Here is a 25,050-nt window from a genome sequence, read left to right as displayed (position 1 = left end):
CACTCTGGTAAAAGAGGTGTCCTAGGACTGCTTTCTGTTGGCAAAAACCGCCATCAAAACTGATTTACAGGGAGATAGACAAGTTATTTTGGGGTTTGGTAGCAGACAGCCACGGAGAGAAGCACTGTCAGAGAATCGATAAAGCCTGATCACATTAGATTTCTTCAGGTTTCCACAAACAAAAACGAGTCAGTACTGAAACGAGTGATCAAAAGCTCTTTTAATTAATATTTATTCCATAAACATGATTACAAAACTCAGCAAGTTACCAATATTACATTTGTCACCATACAGGCTTGATCACAAATATTTCAACTTTTGTGACAGATACAACAAAAACAAAATACTAGAATAATTTACATGAAAATCTATAAAACAGCAATGAGATCACAAATTAGTGTTATTGTTCCACTGTCTGTTTTCATTGTTTCTTTTTTTTTTTATTATTTATCTTTAAATTAATATATATTTTAACTAGAGCACAACACTCTGACAACAAGATTGGTCCAATTACAAAACCTCTCAACAAAGAGTCACAGCTTGCTCTCCTTCTCTCTCCTTTACAATAGTTTTTTATTTATTTTTTATAGTATTTTCAGTTTTTGGCTTTTAAACAAACAAACAAAAAACAAATAAGAGAGAGAGAAAGAAAAAGAAAGAAAGAAAACATCATGGCAATTAGCAACCTTTTCACTTGCTAAAAAGGGAAAAGAACAAAGCCACAGTAAGAACGACCTCACATCACTTTCTAAGAAAAATATACACTTAGAAAATATGTTACAAATTGGCACAATGAAAAATATACAAGTCATTATTTTTTTTTCCTACATCAAGAGTTCATTGAGAATCCACCTGGAGAAGACAGACCAGGCAGTAGAAAGAGTTTCTTTTTTTCCTTGATGATGAAAAAAGGCAAAAGTAGTTACAAGTAATGAAGTGTCAAATAAATCATGAAAAAAAAAAAAACTTCCAACTTGACAATATAATACATTCAGAAATAGGGCACAAGTAAGTTTTTGATATGCCTGTATTAACTTTACATGATGCACTTATAGGGGAATAACACTGAACTTTTCAAAACTTTAAACGCTTCGGTCAGTGCAGGGGATGTGTGCTATGCAGTTTTCACTTGTGTAAACCTTTGCTCTCAAAGTATGAATAAGAGCACCCTGCACTGGCATCACAGATGTCCTGCAGGTTTAGCAACTGTAGTGCTATGTAAGAACAGTACAGCAGGGGCAGCACTGAGAACAGCTTGAGTTTGTATGGCGAGATGAGCAGCTGAGGGAATGAGAGATGTGAATGCAGTTGGGTTCCCTGAGCCAGCGGACCTGAACCAACTGCATTACATCTCCATTCACTCAGCGCAGAAAGAAATCATTTGGACAACCAACTTATATTCTAATATTTTCTGGTCTTTTGCTTGGTGAGGTTGATTTGGCTGGGAAGGCCCTAAAAATCAAGAGATTTTCAGAGCTCTCTTCTGAATTGCACCACCAGCTGTCATCTGCACCTGATTTCTTCAACATTTCAACACTCTAATAATTTCACTTTAATTCATTCACAGCAACGTTACAGCATTTGCACAAGTACCCACTAAACTTTTTTGAAAATGGAGGAACAGTTCTTAAACTACAGTTGTCAATTCAATGTAGTGTTGAACAACTCAAACAAAAAAAAGTGTTTCACACTCTGTGAACGCAAGGGCAGAAAATCAAAGAGAAAATATTTCTTTTCACATAGGTATTCACAAAAGAGGGAATCCAGGGAGTTGCAGAAAAAAAGATCCTGAAGCAATGTAGTAAACAGCACATGGGGGTAACCAAGTTGGCATCTTTCCCTCTTTTAGTAAACACAACAAATAACATTCCAACAGCAATAGAAAAACAATGGTTTTGAGATCAGGTAAGAGTCAGAGAAAGTAATACAGGGGATCAGCATTCACAGCACATATCCATATCATGTTTTAAATGCATGCACATCACTAGCAACAAATTAGAAAACGTTCAAAAAAATATTTGGTCCTGTTCTTAACTAGTTTGGAGGGTTGAGGTACAGAGAAATATATTTACCGAACTAGAAACTTGGGGACGTAAACGATCTAGAATGCATTGTATGTCTTGATATAAGAAGGAATGATCATTTTCTTACCTTGTTACACACGAACAGTGATCTTTTACCATCCAGAAATACATCAGAATAAAAGGCAACCAATGTTTTTCTCTGCCATTATAGCACTTCAGCTTCCTCCCACAAATTCTCGTCATGCATCTCTCACTTCATGCCTCTAATCTTGAACTAGCCAGGAGTGTAAAACACAGAAAATAAACCAACAACATTTTCTTCTGATTGTTGAGATGACTCCTCGCCACTAGCTGTTTGTACAGATGTGATGCAACAGGAGTGAATCTCAGATTAACAACCCCCCCCCCCACCCATCCCAAGCATAACACACGCTCCCTCAATCACTGCCACATTATAAAACAGCAAATATTTATGTAGATAAAAATGTCTGTACATTTAATTGTTCATAGTTTGGCACATTAATTTAAACATGTTTGATATAATCTTGTTTTGTAAATAGTGCATATGTCTGTGTACAACAGCATTTTGATACTGGCAGGAGGAGATTCACTGGAGAACAGATGAATGAACCCTCTTTTCACAACTTATAAACAAACAACAATAATGAAAAAAATCTCTTGTGAAATTTCAGAACCTCGGAAAACAAGAGCATCTTGTTTAAGATGCTTTCTTTTAGCTTGTCAAAGCCCAGTGTTCTGAAAGGTTGGCACAGAAATGAGGGGAAACGATTCTTAGCACAGAATACTACACATGACCTTTGACCCCTGAACAGAAGGCAACCATTTGCTGAGAGACAGAGTAGGGCGCTGGGTTTGGTCTAAACCATGGTTCTGTGACACCGATTTAACACATACAGTGTTATAGCTGAAACGGAAAACAAAAAGACAAAAAAAATGACATTTAGATATGCACCACACTACAAGAGAATCCAAAGACTTTCAAGGCATTTTTCTTCTTGGAAAACAAACCAAACACAAATAAAAACAACTCAAAATTAGTCAGATAAAAATGCAACAAAGCAGCAATGGTGAGTAGGGTGCAGCCATGACAGTGAGACTTCAGTCAGTCTAGTAGGTAGTTTAGCAGGGCTGACATGCAGGATGTGCCTGCCTTCCAGTGGGCCAGGCAAAGGATTGTGGGTAAAGTCGGTGCCATGCAGCTCTGAAATGTGGAAAGGATTTTAGGAGGATTTGGCAGGGTGTGAGGGAAGGGAACGGAGAAAGAGAAGGGGCACATTGCAGAGAGAAAATATTACCTCCGTTTTTCGACCAAAGCGGTCAGTGCTACTCCTTTTATGTCTCTTTTACCCGCTAAGAGTTCCTCGCGGGCGAACTTAGCGCTGCTTTTGTGACGATACATTTTTTTGTGGGCTGGACGGTGTGGAAGTGGGAGACAGTCCAATCCGAGGGAAGGAAAGAAGCCTGGTGGAAGAAGTTTAGGAAGTGCTTTACCACCACGCCCAGCCCCTTTCTTCCCTCGACCTCCGCCTGAGGCACCACCCCGCTTTTTAAGGTCAGCAGCACTACCCAGAATCTTCAGTGTCTGGCTCTGGAGAGCATGTTGACCGGGTGAAAGACAAGGCCCCCAAAGAGGCTCCACAGAGGCCCTCATGAAACGCTGTACCTCAGCCATGCCAGACACTATATTGGACAGGATGTTCGATGGTTCCGGGAATTCTCGCTGGTCATCGTTTGACAGTCCCCCAGTAATAGGCCACTCCCCCTGAGCTCCAATTAAGCCAAGCGATGGGGTCGGGGAAGAAGCGCCACTTCCTGACCCTCCGCCACTTTTGGCTGCTTTTCCCTCTAGCAAAGCCTTGATCTTCCGCACAGAACGAGAACCCTGACGTGGGAGTTTTACTTTCTCTCCTTTTGCCGTTTTAGTAGTTTTGCTCTTTTTGGTGCTTTGTCCATTTTTCCCACCCTTTTTCGTTGAGCCTTTGTGATCCCTTAGCCCAACTTCTTCCTTCTCCGTGTTGAAAGAGTGTACCTGTAGGTGGTGTGGGTTTCTGTCTTGATTAAGCTGCGGAACAACTCCACAGTTCCATTGTACATTTGCTTCTGCTGCTTCAGAGAATTCTCCAACTTTACCACAGTTCCCCAGCAGTTGAGGGGAAGAGTTAGGCGTGTCTGGTGGCGACATGTCAGAAAGCGATGAATGGCGGAACTTGTCAGGGGTAAAGTTGGAGATATCCAAGAGGTCAGTTGACTCTCGAAGTGGAGCAACCTCCTCTAGACTTTGCTGCAAGATGAGCCGTGGGCTGCAATGCGGCAAGAAACCATCGTTGATCTCACCAATCTCCTCTTCCCTCTCCCTTTCTCCCTCTCTCAGGCTGAGTGAGCTGTAGTTGCTAGAGGTGGCAGAAAGTGACCCCAGGGAGTTAAAGCTTACCAGTCGCCCTACACCACTGTCACTCCGAGAGCCAGTCGGACTCAAGCCATAATCCGTATCAGGTTGGGACTCTTCATACGAGACCCTGCACCCTGACAGAGACACTTGCCTAAAGCCTGTGACATTTGTGCTATCCCCTGCTAACACAGGCAACGGTGTGGGAAAGCCCGATGGCATCATTGGCGACTGGGTTGGGATGTCTGGGGAGAAGGGCAGCTGTTCAGCAGATGGTTGGGATGACCATGAAATGGGCTGGTTTGGTTCGGTAAGGTTTGGCTCAGTATAATGCGTGTGGTGGGGCCCATGGTTCATGGGTGGAGGAGAGTGAGGCAGCTCTGATTCAGAGGGAGGAGAGAGAACACAGCTCTGAACTGGCTGAAGTGTGGGATTCTGTAGCCCTGAATGGAAATAGTTGATGTTAGCAGTGCTTGATGACTCAGAGGCTTCGAGAAGAGTTTGCAGGTATCCCCCGGGGAGGAGTTCAGCATTTCCATCAGTCCCTGGAGCAGTTGGGGTCAAAGTGCATTTTTCAGGGTCATTACTGGAGGCTTCATCTGTGGCATTACCTTCCAAAGAGTTACTAAGGTTTTCTGGTAAACATGGGCTGCACTGCTCAATCTCAGAGGCTTCTGGGACGTCCTGTGTCTCAGCCTCTTTTAACTTTTTCAACCGAAGTCTTGCTTCACTTTTGAACTTCTTTATCTTCCCTGTTTTACCTGCCTTTCTTCTTTCCTCTCTCTCCTGTGTTCTGCTTTTAGCCCTGGCAGTGTGTATAATGGAGGTAATGTCCTCTTTTGGTTCCTCTGTGCTTTTAACGGATTCGGTCCCCTTTGGTTGATTGTGGACGGGGACCACTATAGTTTGGCTGGGGATGGAATTCCGTACAGTATGGATCTGCTGGATCCTGAGTCTGGCCATTCTGTGCTTGCGTTTGGGTGTAGTGCTTGGTCTTTTGCAGCCATTAAGACGTTTGGTTGTTTCTGCTGCTGTTAATCTATTCTGCTCCTGCTGCTCCTTTTCTCTTTCTTGCCAGTATGCTTTTAATGGTGCAAGTCTCTCATAGTGAAGCAGAGTGTTTGGACTCAGACAGACCACAGTGGGTGATGGGTCGACTCGTCCCAGACGCACTCTCATGTGCCTCTGGCCTTTAAAACGATTAATGATTATGTATTTTATAATTACAGGTGGGTCCTTCCTACTGGACCGCCGCCGCTTCTTTGGGCACCAGTCGTCATCACGCTCTTTCTTGAACCCAGCAAGCGGTTTTTCTCGTTTTTCTGCATTTTTCTCACTTTCTATTGAGTCCACATCGTACAAGTAGTCTTCTCGGTAGGCCACCTTCCTCTTGGCTCGGAGGCGGTAGCTTAACTGGCTGGAGGAGCTAGAGTTTTCTCTGGACAAGCGACCATGGCGGAGGGAGAGCCCATGGTCTGGGGAGCCTGTGCACGAGCTGTCATCACTGAATTCGGCTGAATCTTCCGGAGAGTTACTGAGGTCAAAAAGTAAGTTACTGTCTGGGCTAACATTGGGGATCACGTGGTCATCAGCTTTAAGCTCAGTGGATTGGTCTGGTTTCTCTTTTGGCCCCTCTTTTCTACTGCAAGGTAAGCTAGGAAAGAAACCTAGCTGAGACTCATCCTGTAGGGCAGATTCACACCTCTCCTGCACTCCATCCTGATAGGACTCATAACGTATCTTGAGCGAGCAGACGTCAGTACTGAGTGCAGTCTCCTCCTCCTGAAACATGTAATTCTCCACATCTTCCTCACAGAACAGATTGACTGCAAGTTCACTGCGGGAGCATAAGTCTAACAGTTCCATACGACTCTCACTGATGAGAGTCTCTAGACAGCTCCAGTCCTGCGCCTCCTCTCCAAGACCTTCGTATATGCTCCTGGATGCAGGATCCTCATCTGATTCGCTCTCCTGCATCGACCTCCCTTCTTCAGCCCCTTCATTGGTTACAGCTGGATGGGCGGGGCCGCTGAGCAGCTGGTCAGATAGAACCTGGTCACCATAGCGACCTGTGCTGGGGGCGGGGCCAAGGCATTGCAAATTGATGCTGGCAAAGCCGAGTACTGACTCACAGGATTCGGGTTCTGTCGGATTTTTGGGGATCAGACAGCTAAGGCAGTCTCCGCCCCTGGAGTCCATGTTAGAGAGGGACGACCTGTCACAGGTCTGCGGCACAGACCATGGCGTCACAGGTTTGGAACAGGGCACAGAAGAGAGAGATGAAAGGGAGGAAAGAGAAGAGAATGAAGAGAGAGAGGACAGAGAGGTGGTGTTGGAGACACACCCATCATGCAGGTCAGCTGGGCTAAGAGGACCTTCAGAGGTCTGACTCTGGCCACAGAGGGAGGGCAGGGACAGCGCCGCAGGAGCAATGTCATCACAGCGCCTTAGATCATGTGACACATCTGCCAACGGGTCATGTGATTCTAAAAAAAAAAAAAAAAGGCAGAGACAAAAATGGTGAACATCTGTAAATATATTTATATATAGACAATAAAGAGGAGTTTTACATATTACACTGAAATCAATGAGATTTTTAAACAATGTGCAGATAATAGTAGTTAAAATACAATATTTCAGTTTCATAAAATTTTATATGCATTTTATATGTGCATGGGAACGCCTACCATTTTCACTAGCATCTCTTGGGCAGGGGCTGTGATCTGCCCCTGAGAATCGGGACTCCTGTAGAACATCCATCAATCTGTACTGAATCTCTCTCTCACTAACATAATTACAACTGTCCAGCCTGTAGAAACACACAGAGAGACACAGTAAAAGAGGAAGCCATGAAATCTTTAGAAATTTGTCAGCACTAAAGACCATTTAAAAAACACAAAAATCTGACAGATAAACCAATAGTATTTTTTTAAGGTGTTAAGTTTATTATTATTCATTTAGCAGATGCTTTAATATCCAAAATGTCTAACACAAAAGAAATATCTTAAGCAGTTTCTCATTGGTGCCAAAATTATTTGCAGTACACAGTGGCCAGTTTAAGACTAGTATACAACCTCAGAAGTGGAATCAGAAAAGATGAGAGCGATAAGACGGTTTAAAAAGATTTTTCAGGAAACAGTCATTTAATAGAAAGAGAACCTAGGATATTTTCATAAAGGTCTTTTGTGTTCCATAGAAGAATGTGAGTCATGCAGGCATACAGAAGTTTTAGAAGGTTTCGACATGTTGGTGAGATGAATTTAAATTTCTGGATGAACTATTCTTTTAATTATCAGCAGCTAAAATGAAGAAGAATGACTGTTGAGAATTTAATTGATCAGAAAAAAAAAAACATGAAAAGACATCAGTGTTTTCAGTTTTAAATTCCCACAATTTAAAGAGAATTTATTTATTCATCATGCTAACTATGAGTTACAAATCAGAATTATCTCTCTAGGACTTTTTCGATTTGTGTCCTGTTTTCACTTTCTGTCTCTCTCTTACTCTCCAGTATTACAGTGAGTTGTATTGTTTTACATCATTCTGTCCTCTGATTGCCCTTCACTGTGAAGTACAACTCTTGAGGATGTGAAAGAAATAAGAGCTTTATAACAGCAGAGAAGAGAAAAGAAAGTGCACTCTCTCTTGCCTCAGGCTCTGTGTGCATGTGTCAGAATAGTGTGCCATAATATGTAAGTAAAAATACATGCATTTTTTTTTTATTTTAAAAATAAATAAATAAACATGACAACACTACATATGCTGTGGGGAGAAATACTGATTTCTAGTACACTGTTTGAAGTGCGCCCACGATGTGAATTTAAATAGGAATTCAGAACTGACCTACTGAAGATTTATGAATTACACGAGTATCAAAACTGTGTGTATTTCAGTGCCCATGTATGCTGCTCCAGTTTAATTATTATTTTTCTATATACACTTCAAATATAGATGTTAATTAAACAATTTACAATAAATCAAATTTAAATATCGCTTGCTTGGAATTCCATATGAAAATGCAGCGGATAGGTGCAGAATTTTATTCAAATGTCATGTTTGTGACAGTTATTTTCATTGTTCAACAAACATAACAGCTAATTCAATGTATTAATCAAAAGTCATTAAAAACTTTAATCTTTCAGGTGATAATACCTTTATTTTCTCAAAAATAAGAGCATTCACTATATCAGGATATACTTTCAAATCAATTATGTTTATGGTCTAACTATTTCAATAACTGTTGCAGTATTTATCTTAAAAATATACACAGCACAAGAAATATTTGCATCCTCTGGATAATTTCAGAATATCATCCGTGTTTGGACCACAAGCTTGATGGAAAAAAAATATCCAAGCAAGAGAAAATTCCATAACACTCCTTTTCAACAACAACACCACACTATTACACACCAAAAACGTCCAGCATGCACTGTTTCCAGATTTGGAAATGGCTATATAATAATAATCTATGATTTGCTCCTTCCAAAAAAGCAACAGTATGAGTAAAAGCCTAGAGCTATTCTGAGAACATCATGGCTGGGCTCATCCTTGCCAGCTTTGCAGACAGAGAGATAGAGAACAGGGCAGTGGCACTGTCTGCAAACTGCTTTTATTAAAAACGAAATTAATATTTATTCAGCTTCAACATCCACCCAAGAGACAGACAATGGAATTACAGGAGAGAGAGAGAGAGAGAAGTGGAGAGCTAGAGAGAAAGACGCATAAAGAGAGACACAGATAGAAGGAGAAGCCGAATCCAGGTCGGTGTAAGTTTGTTTGATCTTTTTCAGAGATCAATAAATCTGCTGCAATCTGTCCTCGGTCAGTCTGTCAGACAAGCAACCAAAATATCATCCATTTACGTCACAGAAAGCATCACTACGCTGATTGACTACTTAACGTGAGGTTTAAACACTGACTGCAAGTCTGGCTGCTGTGTGGAAAACAAACAGATCTCAGCGTCCGCTCTGATTGATGGTTTTCGTCAATTGATTGATTGTGGTATGGATTTTTGGTGGTTCAAGCGGTGCACGAGAGAACTTCAGCTCTGTTACAGCCCTATACATGCACGCTGCAGCTTGACAGCATCAAACAAACTTCCATAACATCTTCCCAGGACGGCTGTCCGGTGACTGACAGGTCCTCCATACTCTAAACACGACCATATCAGGAGGCCTGAAAGACGAGCGCGATTTCAACATCTCGGATAACGCAGAGAATTTACATTATTCAGAGAGACGTAACAGGTTTGAGTCCACCCTTAATTATTGAAGGCCTGCATGGTGCGCTATGATTACGCGCTCTGCTATTCTGCATCGCCAAATGCCGCATCGGTCGCAGGCGCTGAGGCGCAAGCAAAACGCGGGGAAAATGAAAACGCGTAAACACAGAATGACGCCACATGAAAGCGTTCGTGTTACATTGCTGTCTGTGAACGAGTGCGTATATAGCTGTGGCCTTGGCTTGGGGGGGTGGTGGTGTGTATGTGTGTTTGCCTCACGTATTCCTCATAAGCACCAATGCTTTCTGTCCCTCAAACGATGGCCTGCGACTCGTAGCTTCCGCAGGACACTGAGCCGTTCCTCCGCGTCTTCTCCCTCACAAACACACACCTGTACAATATGGACGCATCATGACAGCTGACACTCGCTCCACCATTTCTCCCTATTGCAGCGTTTGACGCGCGTCACACTGGCCCACTCACCGCATCCCGCACATCCCGCACACTCACCTCCCGTTACACCCGTCCCGCCCGCTCGTAAGACTCCGTTTGATCGCTCGGCGTGCAGAATGTTGTCATACGTTGTTGTTGTTTTTTCGTAACACCCTTCAATGCAGCGGTCTCGGCATGTTTGCCCTCTCTGACTGCCTCCCCGGTAGCAGCAGGTGGACGCGCCTCTCGCGCCTCGGAGCCCCTTACCACTCCATTTTATTCCCTCGCGCTCCAGGGTTTCCAGGAAACAAACAAAGGTCTGCTGCAGCGCGTGCTCCTCGCCGCATGCTCGCGCTCCGCTATCTCCCCCTTTAGAGTCGCTTTTGTTTTTGCCTTATGTACGTGCGTACCGGAGACGGGGGAGTGCGTGCGTGTGGATGTGTTTTTCCCAGCTGTACCCCGTCCGTCCCTGACAACGACGGCGCGCTCGTGCGCTGCTGCTCCCCCTCTTTTGAGACCTGCCATAAAGAGCGCGCCCCCATATTTTGCACGGCGGCGCGCTGAGGAGTCGGGAGCGCGCGGCACTGCTGAACAGGTGCAGAGGCGCACGCATGCGCACTGATGCTTCACACACGCTCCAAGCACCAGCTAGGGGTCTCTGCAGATTTAGTTTGTTTCCCACAGACAAACTGGTTTTACATACGCAGTTACTAACTAACTAAATAAATCGAGGGAATTTGAAATCCATAATTCTGAAAAATATTCATATTGAAAATCAAAACAATCTTTGTTTATGACATGTTTATGGTATTATATGGCTTTGTTTATGGCATTACATCCACAGTTACTTAACAAAAATACAAACAAATAAATAAGCGAGGGAATTTGAAAGCAATTTAGAAAACCCATCATATTAGATGTAATAATAAAAAAATAATATTTGTTCCTCTTGTAAACAAAAGCAACCTTTCGTTCTTCATTCAAACACAGTAATATTTTTTTTCCTTTCTTTTCTTGTTTTTGTATGTTTGACGTAAGTAAATATCTATTGTGATTGTATGACACATAGCCTATGTGTCCCAGGACCACAAAACCAGTCATAAGGGTACATCTTTTGAAATTCTACATCATAGGAAAGATGAATAAATAAACTTTCCATTGATGTATGGTTTGTTAAGATAGGACAATATTTGAAAATCTGGAATCTGAGGGTGAAAAAATAAATAAATAAATAAATAAAAATATTGAGAAAATCGCTTTTCTTGTCCAAAGTTGTCCAGATTAAGTTCTTACCAATCAAAAAAGAATTTTTTATATATTTACGGTAGGAAATATAAAAAATATCTTCGTGGAACATGATCTTTACTGAATATCCTAATGATTTTTGGCATAAAGCAAAAATCGATCATTTTGACCCACAATTGTTGGCTATCGCTGCTTAAGACTGGTTTTGTGGTCCAGGGTCACATATACTAATCATTTACCGTTTGCACTATTTAATGGAGCGTTCATCGCCCTGCAAGAACATTATTTATGATAGCATTTGTTATTTTTAACCCTGTAATTACCTTTATTATATCATGATAACCTGCTCAGCAGTCACTTGTGAGCGCCGCAGCGTCCCGCCCCTTACATCAATGAGATTTAGACTGGCACGATTTCTATCCAATCAGGTGAACAGGGGATATGACCTCAGGTTGTTGTTCCCCCTGGAGCGTGCGTCACGTATCATGCGTCTCCTCCGTTCAACATGGCGAGATAATGGTACAGATTCACATCATCCGTGGAACAGCCATCATTTAAGTGGACCAGTTGGTTTGGTGTAGTGTTTTCTTTTTATGGTTTTAGTCCTATGGAAACGGATCTTATCGAGAAGATGCCGTGCCATAACCAGCAGCTGAATAACAGTGAGAGCCCCGAACACGCCGCGAAGCACGTCCGCTTCGCCCGCAGCAGCCCCGCAGCCGACACCTGTCAGGACGAACCGTGCGAACACCAAACCACGAGCGACATCCAACGACAAATAGGACCTCAGCTGAAGCTCTTGCCATTAAATGACCAAATACGAGAACTTCAGACAATCATTCGGGACAAGTAAGTGTCCAGTCTGCCTTTCAACCGGATCTGCATTGCGTGTCCCATTTAGGCCAGATCTGAATCCTACCACAGCATGTGTGCAAGAACATAAACTGGGATATAGTCTCATGTCATTTTGTTGCACGTAGATGTATCATATATTGCAACATTTTATCACATAATTTTCACTTTTCACAAACATCTATACACGCAAAGATACACAATAAACAATTAATTTATTTTTTTAATAAGCTCCTGTTACATACATGAAATAAAAACATGACACGACTTTGCAGTGACTAATGATAGTGTGCATGAATCTGGAACAGAAGATTTGTATGTATTTGTGCATTATTTACTCTATATACAGCTGTATAAATAAAGAGATATGCATGTGTATTTACATTTACACATATAAGAATTTTCCTCTTTCTGTTTCACCAGAACTACCAGTAGAGGCGATTTTGTCTTCTGTGCTGATAGATTGGTAAGCATCACCAGAAATTGTATAAATGGTGGTCATTTTGTGTTAAAATATCACACTAATTGTTTACAACCAGGTATTATCTTTATAAACACCTTGTAAATAAAAGCAATCAACACACATTTTTCAGTCAACACTGAGTAAATGTATGGTTGATTGCATTGCACTTGATTGTTTTGTATTGTGAAATTAGTTGATTGGCTCTCATGTTCTGTATTTGGTTTGCTAGCTTTCAATTTAAATCAGACTGGTTTTGTTTTGCTCCCAGATAAGATTAGTGGTGGAGGAGGGTCTCAATCAGCTTCCATACAGTGAATGCACTGTAACCACACCAACAGGTGAGCCTGTTACCATGGCGATTAATTCCCCCATCTCACCATAATCCTTTCGCATATTAATATAACATTGCCACTGTCGGCTCTTGAATTTGTGCAAATGCAAAGTTTCCTTATTTACTCCCTATGCAGGACATAAATATGAGGGTGTGAAGTTTGAAAAGGGAAACTGTGGGGTTAGCATCATGAGGAGTGGTGAGTCCTGCTCAAATTTACAGCTCTATTTAGTGTGCATGCCCTTTACACGAATATAAAACGTGTATATTGTGTGAGCAGGTGAGGCCATGGAGCAAGGCCTAAGAGATTGCTGCAGATCAATCCGTATCGGGAAGATTCTGATCCAGAGCGACGAGGAGACACAAAAGGCTAAAGTTTACTATGCAAAGTTCCCTCCTGACATCAGCCGAAGGAAGGTTCTGCTCATGTACCCAATTCTTAGTAAGTACGTGACTTCTATAAATGGCCTACATATCATTTTTACATTTTCTGCTTTGAATTGGGAGGGCGAAATCATGGCAGAAAAAAAAAACGTAAATGAGAATGACCAGAACTGCAATTTCATCTGGGTCTACCTGTAAATACGGCTTTAAAAGGCACAATTCATTGTTGCGTGTATATGTGTTCAGGTACAGGCAACACTGTAATAGAAGCGGTGCGGGTGCTGAATGAACACGGCCTGCAGGCCAAACATATTATACTACTGAGTCTCTTCTCCACTCCACACGGTAAGAGCGAACACTTGATTTGTATTCTCATTCATGAATGAATTATATGACAGATATCTGCATTATTTTACTTTTTTTGTAGGTGTTAATGTTAGTAAGCTCTCAAGAACAAAGAACATTTAGAAAACAATGCAAAATCAGCTGTAAATCTAATCCCAGTATTTGGAATATACTCAAACATTTATACCTTTTTTTTGACATGTATAATTTATATAAGCTAACATTCAAAGCTTGGGGTCAGATTTTTTTCTCACCAAGGCTGCACTTATTTACAAAAAAAAAAAAAAAAAATGTAAAATTAGCAATATTTAGAAGTTAAAATAACTTATTTTAATTTTAAAAATAATTTATAACCGTGATGGATATCAGTATTGCTAAATACTTTTGTGGAAACTTTTTAATGTTCATAAGAACAGCACTTATTTAAAAAAAAAAAAAAAAAAAATTATATATATATATATATATATATGTCTTTACTGTCACTTTAATTTTATGCAATTAAATGCATCATTGAAGAATAAAAATATATTTCTTTCTACTTTATATAAAGTCTATTAATAACTAATGATGTGTATAGGTGCTCGGTCCATTGTTCAGGAGTTCCCTGACATCACTATACTGACAACTGAAGTTCACGCTGTCGCTCCGACACACTTCGGCCAGAGGTATTTCGGCACAGACTGACGACCCACCAATAGCACACACGCTCACTTGGATTCAGCTGAAGCGGCTCGTGTGTCTCGTTTTGTTTCATCCATCTAGTAAAGCCTGACCAGCCCACAGCAAGTGTCTCTGTGTGTGTGATTGGTTCATCAGGGCTGGCCTCTGTATTTTTATTGGTTATGTATTTATCCATGCTTGATCTGAACAAATGTATTATTATATTCTTTGAAAGACGTGCTTATCCATGATGCCACCAGGATTAAAACAAACTGATGCAAAACAGAAAAATACAAATAAAATATTTTGTATTAAATGAACTGTATTTGTTTACTTTTTTTAAATAAAATCTGTTATTCATTTCACACAAGACACTATTTAATAGTGTCTCGTCGTAAAGCTAGAACTTATTCCCACAACAGAAAAACACCAAACTGCATTTCACCACAAAATAATGAATTTAAACCATTATCACACAGCAGGGACACCTGATAAAGCTGTGTCACACCCTGATCAGTAAAAGAGAGGTTTCGGAGACCTGATCGCTCCTGCAGGAAGTGTTCCAGGTGAAAACTGAGCATGCGGACAGGTGTTCACCCTCACCCTCATCTCCCTGAGGGCCACCCGCCACTCCTGTAAGCTTAACCTGTGATTGAGATCTTTCTGAAATTGCCCCAGTTGAGAGACTCACTGTGACAACCTAGAAATACAAAGAACGGTTTATATTACATAACTTTATTTCTACTACATTTGATTCTTAGAAGGCTTCTGCTTTAGAGATTTGGTTCCTTGAAAAGCAGAACAATCATTTCTCATACCTTATTTCATTACTGCTAGTCATCCACTGATATGGTAACAGAAACCCCCTCAGGTGAGACTGATGGCAGCACAGAGTGAGACAGACAAATGGCTCAAATCAGAATTTTCGATCAGGTTGTGCAGCCCTGGATTGGTCTCAAGGGGGCAGTATAAACTTGCAGTCTGAACCTCCTTTTTCCAAAATTACTCAAATCGCTAAATAAATAATGTTTTGTATTACAATAAAATATTCCATGTATTTTTTTCTCTCCTAAACTGCTAGTTACTTCTGAGAATTTTAAAACCGTATATTCCGAGTGCTATTTGGAGTTCGTTTTACATCAGTGTGTTCGTAATCCTACTCTTTGTGATAGCACACTTAAGTTAATGACAGAAGCAGAGAGGAGATCACCTTCAGAGACCGTGTGAGAACTGGGATAAACTCTGTCTCCTTCTAAATAAAAGATTTACCAAACCATTCTGACTACAGCAGTGACACAAAATTAGATGACTCTCTGTAATCCTACAAACTAGGCTCTGATTGATTAACCGGTGAACACAATTGGATGTTGACTGACTTATGAAATATGATTCAGAATGTGTGTGTCTTACCCACACTTCCTTTCATGACACGATGTCCATTTCCATTCATCACTGAAGGACTGTGAGATGACATCTGCCATCTCAAGGGGAAAGACTGTCCATCCCCTTGACTGTGACAGACACAATAAGAAACAGCTGGTTGTGGCATTATGTCAAAATTAATCACACACATCTTAAATCTTCTGATTGCTGCCATTTGACTAAACAGGGAAATACAGTATTGAAATGTATCAATACTGGCATTTCAATCTGAAAACTGGAAAATGTTATGGTGGCTGTACCAATATGATAAAAGACAGTAACCATTAATGTAAACTAACATTTGGGGTCAGTATAATGTGTTAATGTGTTTCATGTTTCTAAAAGATACTTCTATGCTAACCAAGGCTGCATTTATTGGATCAAAAATACAGTTAAAAAAAAACAACATGCATTAGATTTCCTTTTATTTATTCCTGTGATGGCAAAGCAGCCTTTACTCATCTTCAGTGTCAAATGATCCTCCAGAAATACTGATTTGATAATTTAAAAATATATATTTATTGTTCTCAATAATTTCTTATCAATGTTGAAAACAGCTTTGCTGCTATACATATGATACATTTTTTTCTCCAGGATTTTTTGACGAATAGAAAGCAAAACAGGATTTATTTGAAACACAAAGAATGTAAATGTCCTTTTTGATCAATTTAATGTGTCCATGATGGATAAAGGTAAAAAATGTGTGCTGGCCCCAAACATGTAAACAGTAGTCTACATTTATTATTATTATCATGATTATTAATTAGAATAAACAATTATTCTGCTAAAATGATTCTGTCATAATCTTAAGTATAAGTTGTTTATGAGTGTTGAGCAGTTCTCAATAAATACAGGTCCTTCTCAAAAAACTAGCATATTGTGATAAAAGTTCATTATTTTCCATAATGTAATGATAAAAATTAAACTTTCATATATTTTAGATTCATTGTACACCAACTGAAATATTTCAGGTCTTTTATTGGTTTAATACTGATGATTTTGGCATACAGCTCATTGAAACCCAAAATTCCTATCTCAAAAAATTAGCATATCATGAAAAGGTTCTCTAAACGAACTATTAACCTAATCATCTGAATCAACTAATTAACTCTAAAACACCTGCAAAAGATTCCTGAGGCTTTAAAAAACTCCCAGCCTGGTTCATTACTCAAAACCGCAATCATGGGTAAGACTGCCGACCTGACTGCTGTCCAGAAGGCCATCATTGACACCCTCAAGCGAGAGGGTAAGACTCAAAGAAATTTCTGAACGAATAGGCTGTTCCCAGAGTGCTGTATCAAGGCACCTCAGTGGGAAGTCTGTGGGAAGGAAAAAGTGTGGCAAAAAAAACGCTGCACAACGAGAAGAGGTGACCGGACCCTGAGGAAGATTGTGGAGAAGGACCGATTCCAGACCTTGGGGGACCTGTGGAAGCAGTGGACTGAGTCTGGAGTAGAAACATCCAGAGCCACCCGTGCACAGGCGTGTGCTTTTGAACCAGAAACAGCGGCAGAAGCGCCTGACCTGGGCTACAGAGAAGCAGCACTGGACTGTTGCTCAGTGGTCCAAAGTACTTTTTTCGGATGAAAGCAAATTTTGCATGCCATTCGGAAATCAAGGTGCCAGAGTCTGGAGGAAGACTGGGGAGAAGGAAATGCCAAAATGCCTGAAGTCCAGTGTCAAGTACCCACAGTCAGTGATGGTCTGGGGTGCCATGTCAGCTGCTGGTGTTGGTCCACTGTGTTTTTATCAAGGGCAGGGTCAATGCAGCTAGCTATCAGGAGATTTTGGAGCACTTCATGCTTCCATCTGCTGAAAAGCTTTATGGAGATGAAGATTTCTTTTTTCAGCACGACCTGGCACCTGCTCACAGTGCCAAAACCACTGGTTAATGGTTTACTGACCATGGTATTACTGTGCTCAATTGGCCTGCCAACTCTCCTGACCTGAACCCCATAGAGAATCTGTGGGATATTGTGAAGAGAAAGTTAAGAGACTCAAGACCCAACACTCTGGATGAGCTTAAGGCCGCTATCGAAGCATCCTGGGCCTCCATAACACCTCAGCAGTGCCACAGGCTGATTGCCTCCATGCCACGCCGCATTGAAGCAGTCATTTCTGTAAAAGGATTCCCGACCAAGTATTGAGTGCATAACTGAACATAATTATTTAAAGGTTGACTTTTTTTGTATTAAAAACACTTTTCATTTATTGGTCGGATGAAATATGCAAATTTTTTGAGATATGAATTTTGGGTTTTCATGAGCTGTATGCCAAAATCATCAGTATTAAAACAATAAAAGACCTGAAATATTTCAGTTGGTGTACAATGAATCTAAAATATATGAAAGTTTAATTTTTATCATTACATTATGGAAAATAATGAACTTTTATCACAATATGCTAATTTTTTGAGAAGGACCTGTATTGCGTAATACTGACCTGGTGAATATTGGAAATGGCCAGAGACTCTTGTTCTTTCCAAACACCTGTAAGAAGTTTGCCCTGACACCCACATCAAATGCCTCGCTTGCTGGTCCATCCACAAAAAAGGGAACTGACAACCACTCTGACAGAAAGATGGTGAGAGATGTTATAACCCCTACAAAACCTCATACAAAATATGTGAATATGTGAAATGCAGGTTTTACCAAGAGTAGTTTTGTTGCTGGCAAGAAGCCAGATGTGGAAGAAGAGCAAAAAACAGAGGGTGACCGCAAACATAGCCGACACCAGTGTCAGGAACAAAACATGCAGTTTAACACAACTATCAAACAGTTTGCCCTGAGAGAGAGAGAGAGAGAGAGAGAGAGAGAGGAGTGCAATGAATCAATGATTTATTGATTTATCATATCATCATACTGATTTATCAAATAATGAGGATTATTGCACAAGTAACAATTCATTATATTGCAAAGATAAAACCTTGTTCTCACATTTATTCACCGTCACTTCAATTGCATTTATATGTGCAGATATTTTTATCCAAAGCGACTTTGAATTGAAGCTATACATTTTATTACAATGTGTGTAAAATTCTAAAGTAAAGTATTTAAAATATTTGATGTTAAGCGACAGTGGACGTGCCATCTGAGGCTGAGACTAGTCTCTACCATTCAAAGTAGTTTAAAAAATAAAAAAAAAAAAAAATAAATAAAGTGTCACCCACCAGCCACAATTGGATGAAGGTTGGCGTAACTGTTGCGATGATAAGCAGGCAATACAACAGTGAGTAGAGCAGGAAGAGCATGAAGAACTTATAGTTGGAGAATCCAATACAGTTATTCAGCCTAAACATGCTCACGACAACACAGCACAAAAATGCAAAAAGAAAAGAAATGCTACATTTTAAAAATGACAATGTCATTTTGACATTTAACCAAGATACAAATAACATATTAAAGGAATAGTACACCCAAACATGAAAATTAGCCCATTAATTACTCACCCTCAAGGCATCCTAGGTGTACATGACTTTATTCTTTCAGATGAATCCAATCTGAGTTATATTAAAAATTGTCTTTGATCTTTCAAGCTGTTTAATAGCAGTCGCAGGTGTTGCGGTGCTTCAGTCCAAAAGAAGTTAAATAAAAAGCTCCCATCCATTTAAAGAAGAAAAAAAAAAAAAAAAAGTGTTTCACACAGCTCCGGGGGGTGAACAAAGGCCTCCTGTAGTGAATCGATGCATTTTTGTAAGAAAAATAACCATATTTAAAATGTAATAATCACTTGAATCTAGCTTGCACTCACTGTTGTAAACAGAAGCTGTTCCGGGCAGATGATGTATGAGTTCAGCTTTGCACATGCGCCACAAGCGGAAAAGCAGATCAAAACAAAATAGCGGTCACTAATTAGAAGTACAAAATGAGGATTTGTATAGAAGAATGTCGGAGGATTTCGATATAAGCCAAGAGGAGACTGGTTTTCCTTTGCTAAAGTAAGGAAACTTTGCTTCCTTTGCTCCTGTTAACAAACGTTGGTTTTCACGAGACTCACCGGCACATGTGCAAAGATAACCTCCATACGTCATGCTCCCAGAGCTGCTTCTTTGTAGGCAAGGCAAGGCAAGGCAAGTTTATTTATATAGCACATTTCATACACAATGGTAATTCAAAGTGCTTTACATAAAATAAAGTAAAATAATCATGAAACTGTTTAATTGTACAACTATTGGCGCAAGCTACATTAAAGTGATTATTACGTTTTGAATATGGAGATTTTTTTTACACTTCTTTTGGACTGAAAAACTGCAACACCTGCTGACTGCCATTAAACAGCTTGAAAGATCAAAGACCATTTTTAATATAACTCGGACTGGAACTTCGTCTGATAGAAGAAAGTCATATACTCCTAAGATGCATTGAGGGTGAGTAATTTATGGCCCAATTTTTATTTTTGGGTGAACTAACCCTTTAAGAGATATTTTATTAATGTACATAGCCATTTTACTTCCTGAACGCAAGCTAACTGAATGCCTAAATATCTATTTGACTCCAATAGCCTTAACAGTGGAAAAAATTAAAGATATTTAAAGGAGTATTATTCTCACCATTTTACAACCTTTTACTCACCCTCTGACCATCCAAGAAGTAAATGTGTTTGTTTCTTCATCAGAACAGGTAAAAATTTAACATTACACTTGCTCACCAAAGGATCCTCTGCAGTAAATGGGTGCAGTCAGAATTAAAGTCCAAACAGCTGATAAAAACAATAATTCACACAACTTGTTCATCAATAAATGTCTTGTGAAGTGAAAAGCCAAATGTTGGCAATAAATAAATCCATCCTTAAAACATTTTTCAGTTCAAGCAGTTGTTTTTGGGTAAAATTGTTGTGTGGATTACGGTGGTTTTTATCAGCTGTTTGGACTCTCATTCTGATGGCACCCATTCACTGCAAATGATCTATTCATGAGCAAGTGATGTAATTCAAAATTTTTTCAAATCTGTTCCAATGGAGAAGCCTACACCTTGGACAGCCTGAGGGTGGGTACATTTTCAGCAAATTTTAATTTTGGGGCGAACTATTCACTTTTTAATAAGTTATTATACTTAGATTAAACATTACAAAGCCACAGATTATAAAGATTCATAAGTTGTTCACATTATCTGGAAATATGCATTTTTCAACAGCCAGTTTACAAACCATGGGCAATGATGATCCATCTTTAGTACACACCTACAGAAAAAACGAGAAAGAGACAGACCACAGGAGTGAAGTGCACAGGCCACAGGAACTATTCTCATTAAATAATAATAAAAACCCCAGTGTAATCAGACACACACACACACACACACACACACACACACACACACACACACACACACACACACACACACATTCAAAATCTCCACAAACACACAGTCATTCTTTTTCTCCATCTCACTCACTCTCTCTCACACACTCAGACCTGGACTTTAATCAAAGAATGGGAACCTGATATTGACACTCATTTGAGAAGATTCACTGTGTCCACTCAAATAAATGTGACCAAGCGCTTCAACAACATCCTGTAATTATCACACACACACTCACCCACAGATCGCATTTCTACGTCTCCCTTTCATTAAGGGAAGAGTGCGTAGATGAGTGGGAGATGCACTGATACACACACAGAAATGGAGAGAGGGAGAGAAAGAGACGAGAGAGAGAGAGAGGGTGATTCTTACATTTGGCAGACAGAACAGTGATGGCAGCGATCTGGTTTTATCAATTGGCAGTGATGACAGAACCTGATAGCTGAGATGAACACACACAAACAAGCAAATAAATAAATAACATTTTCTCCAACATTTAGGTAAATGGAATCCCTCTTTGATAACAGACTATTATGTATGTTTTCATTCATGTTGTTCAGCATAAAATATCTTGTATTAAAAAGATAGTTTTAGAGTAGTTATCGGAAATGTATGATTTCAACTTTCATCCAAATGATTTAAAGTCACTATAAATTGTCTTGATTCATGACTTCAAAACTCAGAAATGGATCACTCACCAAATAAAAAACAAAAAAAAATCAGTACAAATACAGTAGGTACACAGTGCTTTAGTGCTTAGAATCCAAAACTAACCAAAAACAGTCCAATTGCTTTTAAATAAGAAAGTCTACTTGCCATTCAGGTTCATTCATTAAAAATTAAAATCCCATCATCATTATCCTTATTATTACTGTTAGTACATGCTGATCTATCTATAAAATAAATGTATTTGTTGTTGTTGACACACTGGTGTTATTGAATTGATCACTTGTCAAGTCGACAAGATAAAAATTATTTATATATATATATATATATATATATATATATATATATATATATATATATATATATATATATATATATATATATATATATTATATATATATATATATATATATATATATATATATAAAATGTGTTTCGGAGTGTTGCATTTGGTTACAAGACCATGGCATTTAACAATTATCATTCACTGAATTTCAGCAATAATTGACCTAAATTTAGTTTTTTGTTGCAGGGCTGGGTATCAATACAATTTCCCAATTCAATCAGATTCCAGTTCATTTGGGTATATTGTAGTTATAATCTCTTTTTGGGGAAAAATGATCTCTACTAATGCTGAAAATGAAGGCAGTGTTTGATATCGACTCAAACGGTAACCCGTCTCTTTGAAAAATTCAACAGAACAAACTCATAAGTGTCATTAGTTCCGGGAAACGGGCTACATTTATTGAACTGATGTTTTTGATTTCCTAAAAAGTACAGACCTAGAATATACTTTATGTAAAATATTCAGTACTGGCATCACAGATTCCCGTGTTACAAAGCAGTGATGCAGGGAAAACTTCTAACATGGTGCAGAAGATGCTTTGCACTGAAAGCCATTCAAAATGCACTAATTGCATATTCAGTGTCTCTGGAGTAGTCTAGAGTTCAGTGCCTTCCCTCAATTACATGGTGCTGATGGAGCAGGTTAATGTTTACAGGTTCAGTGTGAATCAAGTTACATTTGGACCGGATCCAGTTAAGTTTTGAGATGTTATTTATACTTCAACATTTATACATTGTTGTGTTTTAGTGGTGATGGGTTTCCTGACCTCCAGCTGCCGTGCGTGTGTGAACTGAAAGCTTCTGGGAGATATCCAGAAGAATCTGACTCTTCTCCATACCGCCACGCTCCTGCTCATAGAGCAGCGAGTCTGAAGAGGAGAGCTGAAACTGAGCACAGACACCCGCACACACACCCGCACACACACAAATACAATTAGCAAATTAGATGGCGGTGCTCTGAGATGGAGAGGGGTTTCCTTTACGCTCATTTGTCACGTATCAACATAGCCTGACTTGAATAACTTGCAGGTGTACGGCCTGACCCCCGTAAGAGCCCAAGCCTACTTATTGCTTCTGTGGAGATGAAGCCAGCAGTAATGAGGAGCAGTTTAATTCCTCTAGCTAAAATGTACTGTGGTGTACTGTACTATGGTACAGTGATGCAAGGCCATAACAATTTTTTTTTTAAAGCCTGTTATCTTTGATTTGATTGGTCATCTCAATCATTTTGACATTGAGGAGAATTGTTAGTCCACCAAGGCTGAACAAAAAGCATAAGGTAACTTCTAAACTTTTGTCATCCTAACAACAAACAAGCTGGTGCATAATGGACTGCAAGTCTCTCAGGAAAAAAGTGATAAAAGCTGTCACTAGTCCTTTCAAAAGGTACTGACGCGTACAATAAAGATACTGATACGCACACTTCAGGTACTGACATGTCTTATATCTTTAAGGTACAAATATGCAACTTTTAGGGGTAAATAAGGTACAAAAAAAATTTACCTTTTGAAAAGATATCACCCCAATGAAAGCTTTTGTACCTTTTTGTGAAGATTATCAAATATTGGTGGGGAAATTCTGGGCATATCTGAGTATTTGGTGGGTGGAGGTGACCTATCCCCCTCATTTTCTGGCAGATATTGCCCTGCATATATGGTACCAGATAGTCATACATTGTTTATGTGGTACTCCAAGTTAGGCACTTCAAAGATTGTTTATTCTATGGTATGTGTACAAAAAACAAAAGCCATGGGTGTCAAGTCCAGAAAAGGAACTTTTTTTGAGAGAGTAAAAAACCATCACTTAATAATGCTACTGTACCTCCACAGACGGAGAGGATGGTGGAGTGGACAATGTTTTCCAAAATGACCACGAGAACATTCCAAAACTGACGTGGAACAGGCAAAGGAACACCACTGACAGAGCAAATATATACAAACAATCATCACTCAAATTAACTGGAAGCAAATTTCAATTCATTCAAACATTACAACTGCATATTTTCATATAATGAATATCCACAAGAACACAAAGACTACGTACCTCTCTGCGTTGAAGAGGAAAGCAGGACTGTCACAAATATGAACAAGAGTCAACACAGTCACTTATAACATCTGATAATATCTATAATATATACATAAATTAACTTTTAAATGAGTTATAGAGATTCAGAACTCTATCTGATGCTCAATGACCTTCCAAAACAAAAAGACTGGGGAGCAAAACATAATTTTAACAAAAACATGAGCTTCCTTCCTGAAAATACTACAATAATCTGTATGTTTATAACAACAATGCACTTCTACTAAACCCACAAATATTACACAGGTCAGTAATTATACAGGCTACATTTTTCAGACTATTGAGTTCTGTATTTGTTCTGAATCAAAATGTTTTTAAGCTTTTAAACATTATTAGGGGTTGTGATGGTGGATGGCATAATTAATTTTAAACAAATTAATTTGATTTGAAATTCTTATACATCATTTAAGTTAACCCCACATCATCAATGAAGTAATTTGTAACTGACATTTAATTACACAGACAAGTGATACTTGAATTCAAAACTACTTTGTAGCAGACAAACACAGCTGTCTCGTATTAAAATTAATAAATTTACAAACAAAACATGTTACATCAAGACTGGTTTCACCTACATTTTGCTATCACCTATGTTTTTTAAACAACAAAAAAACTACATCAATAAACACCTAACTTTAAAGATTTCGCAAAAAATATCACTTACTCCAACAGAAGTGCACGACATATGCGTAGTATGACCACATCACAACCATAATAACGATCGTAACCGGGATCCAGCAGAGAAGGCGCGCGCAGCGCCGGAGGCACGCGGTCAGAAGCATCACGATGACCGTCACAAGTGTCTCTATCTCTGGACAATCTGTGACTGGAGCATCAAGTCCACAGTAATGAAGTAGAGGAATAAGAGAAACAG

The 25,050-nt window shown here is 39.5% G+C and overlaps 3 protein-coding genes across 4 annotated transcripts; 1 reads left to right on the top strand and 2 right to left on the bottom strand.

Annotated features, from left to right (window-relative positions):
- Nucleotides 1-205: 205 nt before the first annotated feature.
- On the bottom strand, nucleotides 206-10,680 carry LOC122137429 (neurite extension and migration factor-like). 2 transcript variants are annotated; one of them, XM_042723750.1, is made up of 4 exons: nucleotides 10,163-10,680; nucleotides 7,119-7,240; nucleotides 3,341-6,917; nucleotides 206-2,949 (listed from the first exon to the last, which is right to left on the bottom strand). In XM_042723750.1, the coding sequence occupies exons 2-4, from the start codon at nucleotides 7,189-7,191 to the stop codon at nucleotides 2,817-2,819; spliced, it is 3,783 nt and encodes a 1,260-aa protein (XP_042579684.1). In that variant the 5' UTR covers nucleotides 7,192-7,240; nucleotides 10,163-10,680; the 3' UTR covers nucleotides 206-2,816. The 2 variants fall into 2 exon arrangements, with proteins under 2 accessions (XP_042579684.1, XP_042579683.1); XM_042723749.1 differs by lacking the exon at nucleotides 10,163-10,680 and adding an exon at nucleotides 9,932-10,117.
- Nucleotides 10,681-11,773: 1,093 nt separating this feature from the next.
- On the top strand, nucleotides 11,774-14,680 carry LOC122137428 (uracil phosphoribosyltransferase homolog). The gene is made up of 7 exons (XM_042723748.1): nucleotides 11,774-12,178; nucleotides 12,605-12,647; nucleotides 12,913-12,982; nucleotides 13,112-13,174; nucleotides 13,256-13,417; nucleotides 13,606-13,704; nucleotides 14,282-14,680. The coding sequence occupies exons 1-7, from the start codon at nucleotides 11,937-11,939 to the stop codon at nucleotides 14,386-14,388; spliced, it is 786 nt and encodes a 261-aa protein (XP_042579682.1). The 5' UTR covers nucleotides 11,774-11,936; the 3' UTR covers nucleotides 14,389-14,680.
- Nucleotides 14,681-14,804: 124 nt separating this feature from the next.
- Nucleotides 14,805-24,980, bottom strand: LOC109072860 (palmitoyltransferase ZDHHC15A-like). Its single transcript, XM_042723747.1, has 12 exons — nucleotides 24,841-24,980; nucleotides 24,138-24,164; nucleotides 23,916-24,010; nucleotides 22,862-22,982; nucleotides 21,456-21,525; nucleotides 20,932-20,964; nucleotides 18,956-19,076; nucleotides 18,438-18,570; nucleotides 18,229-18,355; nucleotides 15,775-15,875; nucleotides 15,183-15,241; nucleotides 14,805-15,064 (listed from the first exon to the last, which is right to left on the bottom strand). The coding sequence occupies exons 1-11, from the start codon at nucleotides 24,956-24,958 to the stop codon at nucleotides 15,198-15,200; spliced, it is 990 nt and encodes a 329-aa protein (XP_042579681.1). The 5' UTR covers nucleotides 24,959-24,980; the 3' UTR covers nucleotides 14,805-15,064; nucleotides 15,183-15,197.
- Between the last annotated feature and the right edge of the window lie 70 nt (nucleotides 24,981-25,050).

The sequence above is a fragment of the Cyprinus carpio genome, chromosome B5 (genome assembly GCF_018340385.1).
Source record: "Cyprinus carpio isolate SPL01 chromosome B5, ASM1834038v1, whole genome shotgun sequence".
NCBI classification, from domain to species: Eukaryota; Metazoa; Chordata; class Actinopteri; order Cypriniformes; family Cyprinidae; genus Cyprinus; species Cyprinus carpio.
The sequence above is the reverse complement of the archived record's forward strand: the minus strand, read 5'-3'. Positions and strand labels throughout refer to the sequence as shown.

Bases quoted from the DNA above. Each gene is read 5' to 3' on its own strand.
- LOC122137429 (XM_042723749.1), bottom strand. The intron at 6,918-7,118 runs GTAGGCGTTCCC...TTTTTTTTTTAG, and splicing joins AAGAGATGCTAGTGAAAATG to AATCACATGACCCGTTGGCA. The intron at 2,950-3,340 runs GTAATATTTTCT...TTTCCGTTTCAG, and splicing joins GCTTTGGTCGAAAAACGGAG to CTATAACACTGTATGTGTTA.
- LOC122137428 (XM_042723748.1), top strand. From the start codon at position 11,937: ATGGAAACGGATCTTATCGAGAAGATGCCGTGCCATAACCAGCAGCTG. The intron at 12,648-12,912 runs GTAAGCATCACC...TTTTGCTCCCAG, and splicing joins TCTTCTGTGCTGATAGATTG to ATAAGATTAGTGGTGGAGGA. The intron at 13,418-13,605 runs GTAAGTACGTGA...ATATGTGTTCAG, and splicing joins GCTCATGTACCCAATTCTTA to GTACAGGCAACACTGTAATA.
- LOC109072860 (XM_042723747.1), bottom strand. From the start codon at position 24,958: ATGCTTCTGACCGCGTGCCTCCGGCGCTGCGCGCGCCTTCTCTGCTGG. The intron at 21,526-22,861 runs GTCAGGAAACCC...TGTTCATCTCAG, and splicing joins CACACGCACGGCAGCTGGAG to CTATCAGGTTCTGTCATCAC. The intron at 15,242-15,774 runs GTAAGACACACA...TGCTGCCATCAG, and splicing joins TGTCATGAAAGGAAGTGTGG to TCTCACCTGAGGGGGTTTCT.